Raw genomic sequence first — 12,576 nt, 5'->3', positions numbered from 1 at the left:
CCACAGATGAGACAACTGACTCACTTAAATATAGAACCACAGAAGATGACTAAAGAAGTTGTCAACAACCCCACACATGCCTGACTCCTGTTTCAGATTCATCACACACATTCACTCCTCCAGTCTACAGACCCTGGTCTCTATCCCTCCACCCCTCCAATCCTTCGTCCCACCTTCCTCCATCCCTCTAACTCTCTAGCTCTCCACCATTCTATCCCTACTTCCTCCATCTCTATATCCCTCTATCTCTCTATTCCTTCATCCCTCCATTCCTACTTCCTCCTTCTTCCATCCCTCTATCTCCATCTCTCCACTCCTCCATCCCTCTATCACTCCATCCAGTACCCTAGAGAATGGTTTGTTGTACTATACCAGAGCCCTGTGTGTTGAGGCTCAAGGCTAGTGTCTTTATGAGCTTATGTATTCTTTCAGTCTGGTTAAAGCTGCTCCTCTGGAAACCAACGGCTGGATGAGTCAGCAGTCAGACAGTAATAAAATATGTAGTTTCTCCTCAGGCTGCCTGCCTTCGACCCACGCATGTAGCACACACACACACACCTTGCCATTATCAGATCAGACAGAGCTGGTGAGATGTACACAACCAGCGGTCCGCCGCTCCGAGTGAATCCTTTTATTTTTTACCTGTTTCTGTCACCATCATCACTTCATTCATCAGAAAAACAAGTCTTCAATGCTTTCTCTTGCTCTTTCTCTCTATCCTCTTCCGCCCAGGGTGGTTTTTATTGTCAAATAAATAATGTGTTTACCGTTTTCTCTCTCAATCCATCCGTCTCCTCATTCCTCTTCACTCTCTTTCACCCCTCCTTCCCTCTCCATTCTGATTGTCCTTCCTCAACCCCTCCCCCCACACCTCCTTCCCTCCTCCCCCCCACCCCACCCCCACCACCACCTCCCTCCCTCACCAGTCTGCAGCAGTGCCCCGGTCAACATGAAGATCCAGCCACTGAACGGCACTGCCCTGGTGGTGAGCTGGCAGCGCCCGCTAGTGGTCTACCACCCGCCTATCACCAGCTTCATGGTCTCATACAGCTGGATGAAGAGTGACGTGGCCTACGAGAAGACTGGGGACCAGAACATGGTGAGACACACAGACAGAGAACGCTGTACAGACTGTCAGTCGGTCACAGTTGCCTGGCTGGAAATAGACACTCCAGGTCTGTCTGTCACAAATCAAATCACATTTTATTGGTCACATGCTTTGTAAACATCAGGTGTAGACTAACAGTGAAATGCTTACTTACGGGCCCTTCCCAACAATGCAGAGAGAAAAAAATCTAAATAATAGAAAACATAATAACGCAAGGAATAAATACACAATGAGTAAGGAGAACTTGGCTATACAGTATATACGGGATACCACTACTGAGTCAATGTGCTGGGGTACAAGGTCATTGGGGTAGATATGTAAATATAGGTAAGGATAAAGTGACTAGGCAAAATAGTTAGTGCAAAAAGGGTCAATGAAGATAGTCCTGGGAAGCTATTTGGTTAACTATTTAACTAACAGAAGCTGTTCAGGGTCATGTTGGTTCCAGACTTGTGCATCGGTACCGCTTGCCGTGCGGTAGAGAGAACAGTCCATGACACACACACTGCACCGAGACTCCCACTGTGATGTGTCCGATGGGCTCAGCTCCCTCCAGTCTAATGTGTCAGTGAGAGGTGAGATGCACACCACGTCTGGCTCGTACCGTCACTGTAACGTGGGATCTCAGTGAAGTTCTATTTTTAAAGACATCATGGCAGTCTTCTCATTCAGCCAGTGGTTGTTGTTGATATAGTTCACGCCTTCTCGTTAGTTTCCAACTTGGATGTGTCGACTATTTAGACTTGCCAAATGGAGCCTAACTTGTCTCATCTTCTAAATATACTATATATACAAATGCATGTGGACACCCAATAGACAAACAATCTCCATAGACAAACATTGGCAGTAGAATGGCCTTACTGAAGAGCTCAGTGACTTTCTATGTGGCATCATCATAGAATGCCACCTTTCCAACAAGTCAGTTCATCAAATGTCTGCCCTGCTAAAGCTGCCCTGGTCAACTGTAAGGGCTGTTATTGGGAAGTGGAAACATCTTGGAGTAACAATGGCTCAGCCATGAAGTGTTAGGCCACACAAGCTCCATAGAACGGGACCGGCAACTGCTGAAGTGCGTAGTGCGTAAAAATTGGCTGTGCTCGGTTGCAACACTCACTACCGAGTTCCAAACTGCCTCTGGAAGCAACGTCAGCACAAGAACTGTTTGTCAGGAGCTTCATTAAATGGGTTTCCATGGCCGAGCAGCCGCACACAAGCCTAAGATCACCATGCGTGTAATGACCTGGGTTTGGAGACGTAGCGGAATCAGGCGCAGGACACAGGTTTGAGTGAAAACAGTCTAGTTTACTCAAGAAAAACACAAGCAAAATCTCCAACAGGAAACAACAGTGTGAGGAGAAACACCTCCAACAACCACTGACAAAGAACAATCACGGACAAAACAGAAAGGTAAGCCAGAGGTTTAAATAAGGAACATAATAAGGGAATTGAAACCAGGTATGTGTAATCAAGACAAAACAAAATGAAAAGGGAAACATGGATCGGTGGGGACTAGAAAGCCGGTGACGTCGACCGCCGAACGGCGCCCGAACAAGGAGAGGGGCCGACTTCGGCGGAAGTCGTGACAATGTGCAATGCCAAGCGTTGGCTGGAGTGGTGTGAAGCTTGCTGCCATTGGACTATGGATCAGTGGAAACGTGTTCTCTGGAGTGATGATTCACGCTTCATCATCTGGCAGTCCGACAGACAAATCTGGGTTTGGCGGATGCCAAGAGATTGCTAACTGCCCCAATGCAGAGTGCCAACTGTATAGTTTGGTGGTGGAGGATTAATGATCTGGAGCTGTTTTTCATGGTTCGGGCTAGGACCCTTAGTTCCAGTGAAAGGAAATCTTAACACTACAGCATACAATTACATTCTAGACGATTCTGTGCTTCCAAGTTTGTGGCAAGGCCATTTCTTGTTTCAGCATGACAAATCAAATCAAAGTTTATTTGTCACGTGCGCCGAATACAACAAGTGTAGACCATACAGTGAAATGCTTACTTACAGGCTCTAACCAACAGTGCAAAAAAGGTATTATGTGAACAATAGGTAAGTAAATAAATAAAACAACAGTAAAAAGACAGTGAAAAATAACAGTAGCGAGGCTATATACAGTAGCGAGGCTATAACAGTTTCAATGCATTGTTGACAAAGCTACCGTGCACAAAGTGAGGGCAATATTGAAATGGTTTCTCGAGATCGGTGTGGAAGAACTTGACTGGCCTGCACAAAGCCCTGACCTTAACCCCATCGAACACCTTTGGGATGAATTGGAACGCCGACTGCGAGCCAGGCTTAATCGCCCAACAAGACCTAATCAGTGCCCGACCTCACTAATGGCTGAATGGAAGCAAGTCCCCGCACCAATGCCGCAGCAATGTACCAACATCTAGTGGAAAGCCTTCCAAGAAGAGTGGAGGCTGTTATAGCATCAAAGGGGGGGGCAGTTCTATTTTTATGCTCATGATTTTGGAATTAGATGTTCGACAAGCAGGTGTCCACATACTTTTGTTAATGTAGTGTGTGTGTATGTATATGTGTATATATATATATATATATACGGTTGAAGTCTGAAGTTTACATACACTTAGGTTGGAGTCATTAAAACTCGTTTTTCAACCACTCCATTAATTTCTTGTTAACAAACTATAGTTTTGGCAAGTCGGTTAGGACATCTACTTTGTGCATGACACAAGTAATTTTTCTAATTGTTTACAGACAGATTATTTCACTTATAATTCACTGTATCACAGTTCCTGTGTGTCAGAAGTTTTATACACTAAGTTGGGTGTGCCTTTAAACAGCTTGCAAAATTCCAGAAAATTCTGTTATGGCTTTAGCAGCTTTTGATAGGCTAATTGACATCGTTTGAGTCAATTGGAGGTGTACCTGTGGATGTATTTCAAGGCCTACCTTCAAACTCAGTGCCTCTTTGCTTGACATCATGGGAAAATCAAAAGAAATCAGCCAAGACCTCAGAACAAAAATGGTAGACCTCCAGTCTGGTTCATGCTTGGGAGCAATATACAAACGCCTGAAGGTACCACGTTCATCTGTACAAACAATAGTACGCAAGTATAAACACCATGGGACCACATAGCCATCATACCGCTCAGGAAGGAGACGCGTTCAGTCTCCTAGAGATGAACGTACTTTGGTGCGAAAAGTGTAAATCAATCCCAGAACAACAGCAAAGGACCTTGTGAAGATGCTGAAGGAAACAGGTACAAAAGTATCTATATCCACAGTAAAACGAGTCCTATATCGACATAACCTGAAAGGCCGCTCAGCAAGGAAGATGCCACTGCTCCAAAACCGCAATTAAAAAGCCAGACTACGGTTTGCAACTGCACATGGGGACAAAGATCGTACTTTTTGGAGAAATGTCCTCTGGTCTGATGAAACAAAAATGGAACTGTTTGGCCATAATGACCATCATAATGTTTGGAGGAAAAAGGGGGATGCTTGCAAGCCGAAGAACACCATCCCAACCGTGAAGCACGGGGGTGACAGCATCATGTTGTGGGGGTGAGCGACTGGTGCACTTCACAAAATAGATGGCATCATGAGAAAGGAAAATGATGTGGATATACTGAAGGAACATCTCAAGACATCAGTCAGGAAGTTAAACCTTGGTCACAAATGGGTCTTCCAAAGGGACAATGACCCCATGCATACTTCCAAAGTTGTGGCAAAATGGCTTAAGGACAACAAAGTCAAGGTATTGGAGTGGCCATCACAAAGCCCTGACCTCAATCCTATAGAAAATTTGTGGGCAGAACTGAAAAAGTGTGTGCGAGCAAGGAGGCCTACAAACCTGACTCAGTTACACCAGCTCTGTCAGAAAGAATGGGCCAAAATTCACCCAACTTATTGTGGGAAGCTTGTGGAAGGCTACTCTAAATGTTTGACCCAAGTTAAACAATTTAAAGGCAATGCTACCAAATACTAATTAAGTGTATGTAAACTTCTAACCCACTGGGAATGTGTTGAAAGAAATAAGCGCTGAAATAAATCATTCTCTCTACTATTATTCTGTCATTTCACATTCTTAAAATAAAGTGGAGATCTTAACTGATCTAAGACAGGGAATTTTTACTAGGGTTAAATGTCAGGAATTGTGAAAAACTGAGTTTAAATGTATTTGGCTAAGGTGTATGTGAACTTCCGACTTCAACTGTATATATGAGGCCATACAGAGGAGGATTTGGCTGTGATCAATCATTTAAAAGGAATAAACATAGACTGCAGAAAAACACTGTCCCAGGAGAGACGATGCAGAGACGTCCATCTCTCTTTGCCTACAATCAATCTCGCTCTCTCTCTCTTCCTTTGCCATATCACCACACTCCTTCATTCTTCCCTCACATCAGCCCCCTTTCCCCATTCTCTGCCCACTTCATTTCCATTTTTATTTTAAATCTCCGTCCTTATCTGGGTTATATCAGGGAACTGCAGGCTTCCTGCAATCATAGTTGAATCAATTGAAAACCACTCAAGCCCTTAGTTTCACATCCCCTCCTCTCATCTCCCCTTCGGCCATGTAGTGTGGATGTCCCTTATGTAGTGTGGATGTCCCATATGTACTGGACTCTGTGACAGGGTGTGTCTGTCTGACTCTCATTCTCTCTCTTGCTCTCTCTGCCTCTGTGTCCATCCTACAGAAGGCAGTGATAACCCACGTGTCTCCAGACATCCTGTATCTGTTCAGAGTCCAGGCAGTGTGCCAGAGAGACCTACGCAGTGACTTCAGCCAGACACTGCTCTTCAGCGGTAACCACACAACACACCATAACACAGCATATGCAGTACAGCCCTATGGATGGAGTCACATAATCCTAAATACTAAGGACAAACACTTGTCTTTGTTCCAAATGCATGTGTAATATTTTCCTCTGTTTGGTCTTCCAGCTAACACCACCAGGATATTTGAGGGAACACGGATAGTGAAAACTGGAATGGTGAGTAAAGTACAGATCATTTGTCTTGTCCAGAAGATGGCAGCATAACAATTTATTTTGTGACGATCCAACATGATATGATATGGCATGATACTAACTCTCTCTCTCTCACTTTCTCTCTCGTTTTCTCCACCTCCTTCCCTCTCCCCCTCTCTTTCCTCTTTCCCCCAGCCCACCGTCTCCCCAGCCTCCTCGGCGGACATGGCTCCTATCAGCTCCGGCTCCTCCACCTGGACCTCCTCTGGCCTCCCCTTCTCCTTTGTCTCCATGGCTACGGGGGGTATCGGCCCATCCTCCAGCGGCAGTCAGGCCACGGTGGCATCGGTGGTGACCAGCACACTGCTGGCCGGCCTGGGCTTCAGCGGAGGGGTCATCTCTTCCCTGCCTGGCTCTCTCTGGCCCACCCAGGCCCCTGCAGCCAGCCCTGGGTCTAATCCTGGCCCGGGTCCCATCCCCAGCCGCCAGCCTGCCCAGTCCCAGGCCTCCACTGAGCTCCCTACAGCCCGTCAGGGTGGTTCTGACACGGACACCCCCACAGCGGAGGAGGAGGCAGGGGTGGACAGGGAGGCCGAGGGGGAGGAGGGAGAGGGAGAGAAGGATGAAGGGGAAGACGACAGGAGGAAGAAGAATAACAAGACAGCGCCTGATGAGGTGGAGACAAAGATGAACAGCACTGTGGTCAAAGTGCCCTCCGCCCATGTCCCTACCCCCACAGCCAAAGAGAAAGGACAGGGGCAGGGAGAGCCTGTGGCTAACAGCACCACTGTGCCTCCCAGTGTAGGGGAGGACCAACTTTTCAGAGTGGACAGTAGCTCAGGGCCCACGGTGCAGCCAAAGAAGGACACAGCAGAGAGAGAGATGCAGATTCCCCAGAGCCCAACACGCTCCCCAAAGACTGGTGGGGAGGAGAAGAGCCTTTGGCCTTTCTCTGTCCACACTGGTGAGTAGAACTCTCTGTATAACCCATATCATTTTCCTCTTTTTAGCACAACTACACTGAACAAAATTATACACGCAACATGCAACAATTTCAAAGATTTTACTGAGTTACAGTTCATATAACGAAATGTGTCAATTGAAATAAATAAATTTGGCAATAATCTATGGATTTCACATGACTGGGAGTACAAATAGGCATCAGTTGGTCACAGATACCTTTAAAAGAAAATATCTGGTGTGACCACCATTTGCCTCATGCAGCGCGACACATTGGCCCCAGGTCATCTACAAGACCCTGCTAGGTAAAGTCCCCCCTTATCTCCGCTCACTGGTCACCATAGCAGCACCCACCTGTAGCACGCGCTCCAGCAGGTATATCTCTCTGGTCACCCCTAAAGCCAACTCCTCCTTTGGTCGTCTCTCCTTCCAGTTCTCTGCTGCCAACGACTGGAACGAACTACAAAAATCTCTAAAATTGGAAACACTTATCTCCCTCACTAGCTTTAAGCACCAGCTGTCAGAGCAGCTCACAGATCACTGCACCTGTACATAGCCCATCTATAATTTAGCCCAAACTACTACCTCTTCCCCTACTGTATTTATTTATTTTATTTATTTTGCTCATTTGCACCATATTATTTATATTTGAACTTTGAACTTTCTTCAAACTACAAATCTACCATTCCAGTGTTTTTCTTGCTATACTTTATTTACTTTGCCACCATGGCATTTTTTTGCTTTTACCTCCCTTATCTCACATCATTTGCTCACATTGTATATAGTCTTATTTTTTATATTTTTATTTTTTCTACTGTATTATTGACTGTATGTTGTTTACTCCATGTGTAACTCTGTGTTGTTGTATGTTGTCGAACTGCTTTGCTTTATCTTGGCCAGGTCGCAATTGTAAATGAGAACTTGTTCTCAACTTGCCTACCTGGTTAAATAAAGGTGAAATAAAAAATAAAATAAAAAATCTCCTTTGCATAGAGTTGATCAGGCTGTTGATTGTGGCCTGTGAAATGTTGTTCCACTCTTCTTCAATGGCTGTGCGAAGTTGCTGGATATTGGAGAGAACTGGAACATGCCGTCGATCCAGAGCACCCCAAACATGTTCAATAGGTGACATGTCTGGTGAGAATGCAGGCCATGGATGAACTGGGTCATTTTCAGCTTCCAGGAATTGTGTACAGATCCTTGCAACATGGGGCCGTGCATTATCATGCTGAAACGTGAGGTGATGAAGGCGGATGAATGGCACAACAATGGGCCTCAGGATCTCGTCACGGTATCTCTGGGAATTAAAATTCCCATTTATAAAATGCAATTGTGTTCCTTGTCCGTAGAAATAGGCTTTTTGTGGCTATGAAACATTTCTGGGATCTTTTATTTCAGCTCATGAAACATAGGACCAACACTTCAGTATAGTTGTACACTGGAGATATTTAACACAATATTTAGACCTATATAATGTAATTTTAGTTTTCTGGTTCACCCTTACCACAGGCTGTGTTATTTTATATATATATATATATATATATATATATATATATATATATATATATATATATATATATATATATATATATATATATATAATCTGCATATCAACAGTAAATATGAGACAGGCAGGGCCTATTTTAAACATTAGCCTTGGGACCAGCCCCAGCTTCAGTATGTGGCAATAGACTGAGACAAATAACTCAATTTCTGAGTGCCACCATAATATCACACAGAGCGAGCCCTAGAGAAAGTAATGGAACAGCCCGAGGTGCCATTACCTAGCCCGAGGTGCCATTACCTAGCCCGAGGTGCCATTACTTAGCCCGAGGTGCCATTACTTAGCCCGAGGTGCCATTACCTAGCCTGAGATGCCATTAGTTTGGGGCATGCTCTGAGGCATATTTTCAAGGCCAAACTGCCTGCCTACCAGCCAGGAATAAAACAGAAAAAGTAAAGCAGGGTATTTGTTTCATGAATAACAAAGTGTTTGTCAATGCTCTCTTATAAATGTCCTTATTCATTCTGAATAAACACATTTAGATGAGTCGTGCTCCAAGCCTCAGGGTAAACCTAGTCACTTACTGTCATTGTAAATAAGAATTTGTTCTTAACTGACTTGCCTAGGTAACTAAAGGTTAAATACAATAAAATAAACTCACCCTACTGATGAAGCCATCACACTGAAATAAATGTATGCTGCCCTACCAAGCAAAAAGACAGTAACTGCTCATTTGGTCGAAAATGAGTTAATGTCATTTTTGATACATTAAATACATGCTTAATCATGTGGACAAGTATCCTGCCTCTATTGTACTGTGTTTTGAAGAAAACTGGGGTGATGTTAGCAGTAACTGCATAAAGCTACTGTGAAACCAAGGTAAATAAAAGCCATTTTTCTCTGTTCCACACTATGAGCAGTTACTGCCTTTTTGCTTGGTAGGGCAGTATAAATATATAAATAGGGGAGCTAAACAGTTTTTTCTGAAGTGGAATTGGTTGTTTGAAGGCTGAAGCTTCCATGAGTGGCCCAAATAATCTGAATAATCTCACTTTGATTTGACTTTTGTGTGTTAAAGTGTTTTTGGAGTAGATGTCTGACACATCCTCTGTGTATGTCTCCCATTCCACCCCTCCACCTTTCCAGACAGAACTAGTGTGTCCAACATGACCCGCAGTTCTCACCCTGGGGTGGGCAGGATGGAGTGGATCGTCCCCCTGGTGGTGGTCTCAGCCCTCACCCTGCTCTGTCTCGTCATGCTACTGGCTGTCCTGGTCTACTGGAGGTATTATATATTACGTTATATTATTATATTACTGGGTTACTAACCCTAACCCCTACTGACCCCTGGTGGTGGTCTCAGCCCTCACCCTGCTCTGCCTCGTCATGCTACTGGCTGTCCTGGTCTACTGGAGGTATTATATATTACGTTATATTATTATATTACTGGGTTACTAACCCTAACCCCTACTGACCCCTGGTGGTGGTCTCAGCCCTCACCCTGCTCTGCCTCGTCATGCTACTGGCTGTCCTGGTCTACTGGAGGTATTATATATTACGTTATATTATTATATTACTGGTTTACTAACCCTAACCCCTACTGACCCCTGGTGGTGGTCTCAGCCCTCACCTTGCTCTGCCTCGTCATGCATGCTAGGTGTGTGTGCATTTTCCAGACCCCACCATGTAAAACAAGTTATATAATCAAAGGCCAATGTTTACTTTTTTAATTGAGTCTACGGCAGTCCATTACAAATCCGTTTGACAGTAGTGTTGACAGTATTTCAATCTGAAGGAAGTATGCCTTCGGAAAGTGTTCACACTTTTTTCCACATTTTGTTGTGTTACAGCCTGAATTGAAAATATATTTTTGGGGGGTCACTGACCTACACGCAGTAAGTACCCCATAATGTCAAAGTGGAATTATGTTATTTTTTTTTTTTTCTGTAAGGTCCCTCATTCGAGCAGTGAATTTCAAACACATTCAACCTCAAAGACCAGGGAGGTTTTCCAATGCCTTGCAAAGAAGAGCACCTATTGGTAGATGGTTAAAATACAAAAATCAGACATTGAATAACCCTTCATGCATTGTGAAGTTATTAATGACAATTTGGATAGTGTATCAATACACCAAGTCACTACAAAGATACATGCAGTTGCGTGAGGGGAAGGAAACAGCTAATGGATTTCACCATGAGGCCAATGGTAACATAAACAGTTACAAAATGTAATGGCTGTGATAGGAGAAAAGAAAACATGCATCCTGTTTGTGACAAGGCACTAAAGTGATCCTGCAAAAAATGTGGCAAAGCAATTAACTTTTTGTACTGAATACAAAGTGTAATGTTTGTGGCAAATCCAATACATTACATTACTTTCCATATTTTCAAGCATAGTGGTGGCTGCAACATATTATGGGTATGCTTGTAATCGTTAAGGAATGGAGCTAAGCACAGGCAAAATCGTAGAGGAAAAACTAGTTCAGTCTGCTTTCCAACAGACACTGGGAGATGGATTCACCTTTCAGCAGGACAATAACCTAAAACACAAGGCCAAATTTACACTGGAGTTGCTTACCAAGAAGACAGTGAATGTTCCTGAATGGCCGAGTTACAGTTTTGATGGCAAGACCTGAAAACGGTTGTCTAGCAATGATCAACAACCAATTTGACAGAGCTTGAATCATTTTTTTAAGAATAATGGGGAAATGTTGCACAATCCAAGTGTGGAAAGCTCTTAGAAAGTTACCCAGAAAGACTCACAGCTGTAATCACTGCCAAATCTGGTTCAACAAAGTATTTACTCAGGGATGTGAATATGTTTTCACTTTGTCATTATGGGGTATTGTGTGTAGATAGTTGAGAATGTTTTTTTTAATTTTATCCATTTTGAATTCAAGCTGTGACACAAAAAAATGTGGAATAAGTCCAGGGGTATGAATCATTTCTGAAGGCACTGTACGTGTTTCTTTTAGTGATGGGATCATAGTATTTTGTATCTTAAACAGTTCAAAAGATAGAGCCACATTTGTAGAAAGAAAACAGAAACTGCTATGTTTGTTACAACCCCATCTAACAGAAACCGCTCTGTTTGTTACAACCTCATCTAACAGAAACCACTGTTTATTACTACCTTATCTAACAGAAACCACTCTGTTTGTTACAACCTCATCTAACAGAAACCACTCTGTTTGTTACAACCTCATCTAACAGAAACCACTCTGTTTGTTACAACCTCATCTAACAGAAACCGCTCTGTTTATTACAACCTCATCTAACAGAAACCACTCTGTTTGTTACAACCTCATCTAACAGAAACCGCTCTGTTTGTTACTACCTCATCTAACAGAAACCACTATGTTTGTTACAACCTCATCTAACAGAAACCGCTCTGTTTGTTACAATCTCATCTAACAGAAACCCCTCTGTTTGTTACAACCTCATCTAACAGAAACCACTCTGTTTATTACAAGCTCATCTAACAGAAACCACTCTGTTTGTTACTACCTCATCTAACAGAAACCACTCTGTTTATTACTACCTCATCTAACAGAAACCACTATGTTTATTACAACCTCATCTAACAGAAACCACTCTGTTTGTTACAACCTCATCTAACAGAAACCGCTCTGTTTGTTACAACCTCATCTAACAGAAACCACTATGTTTATTACTACCTCATCTAACAGAAACCACTCTGTTTGTTACTACCTCATCTAACAGAAACCACTCTGTTTGTTACTACCTCACCAACAGAAACCACTATGTTTATTACAACCTCATCTAACAGAAACCACTCTGTTTGTTACAACCTCATCTAACAGAAACCGCTCTGTTTGTTACAACCTCATCTAACAGAAACCACTCTGTTTGTTACAACCTCATCTAACAGAAACCACTATGTTTATTACTACCTCATCTAACAGAAACCACTCTGTTTGTTACTACCTCATCTAACAGAAACCACTATGTTTATTACTACCTCATCTAACAGAAACCACTATGTTTATTACAACCTCATCTAACAGAAACCACTATGTTTATTACTACCTCATCTAACAGAAA

The 12,576-nt window shown here is 43.3% G+C and overlaps 1 protein-coding gene across 1 annotated transcript in view; it reads left to right on the top strand.

The window, feature by feature from the left end:
* Nucleotides 1-12,576, top strand: part of LOC115150327 (receptor-type tyrosine-protein phosphatase gamma) — a 256,267-nt gene that overhangs the window by 203,486 nt on the left and 40,205 nt on the right. The window contains exons 9-13 of the mRNA XM_029693504.1: nt 927-1,099; nt 5,776-5,884; nt 6,023-6,072; nt 6,244-7,012; nt 9,659-9,797. Coding sequence (XP_029549364.1) covers nt 927-1,099; nt 5,776-5,884; nt 6,023-6,072; nt 6,244-7,012; nt 9,659-9,797 — 1,240 coding nt within the window. The remainder of the gene's footprint in view (nt 1-926; nt 1,100-5,775; nt 5,885-6,022; nt 6,073-6,243; nt 7,013-9,658; nt 9,798-12,576) is intronic.

Source organism: Salmo trutta, chromosome 16 (assembly GCF_901001165.1).
Source record: "Salmo trutta chromosome 16, fSalTru1.1, whole genome shotgun sequence".
NCBI classification, from domain to species: Eukaryota; Metazoa; Chordata; class Actinopteri; order Salmoniformes; family Salmonidae; genus Salmo; species Salmo trutta.
This window is presented reverse-complemented; position numbering and strand designations above follow the sequence as displayed.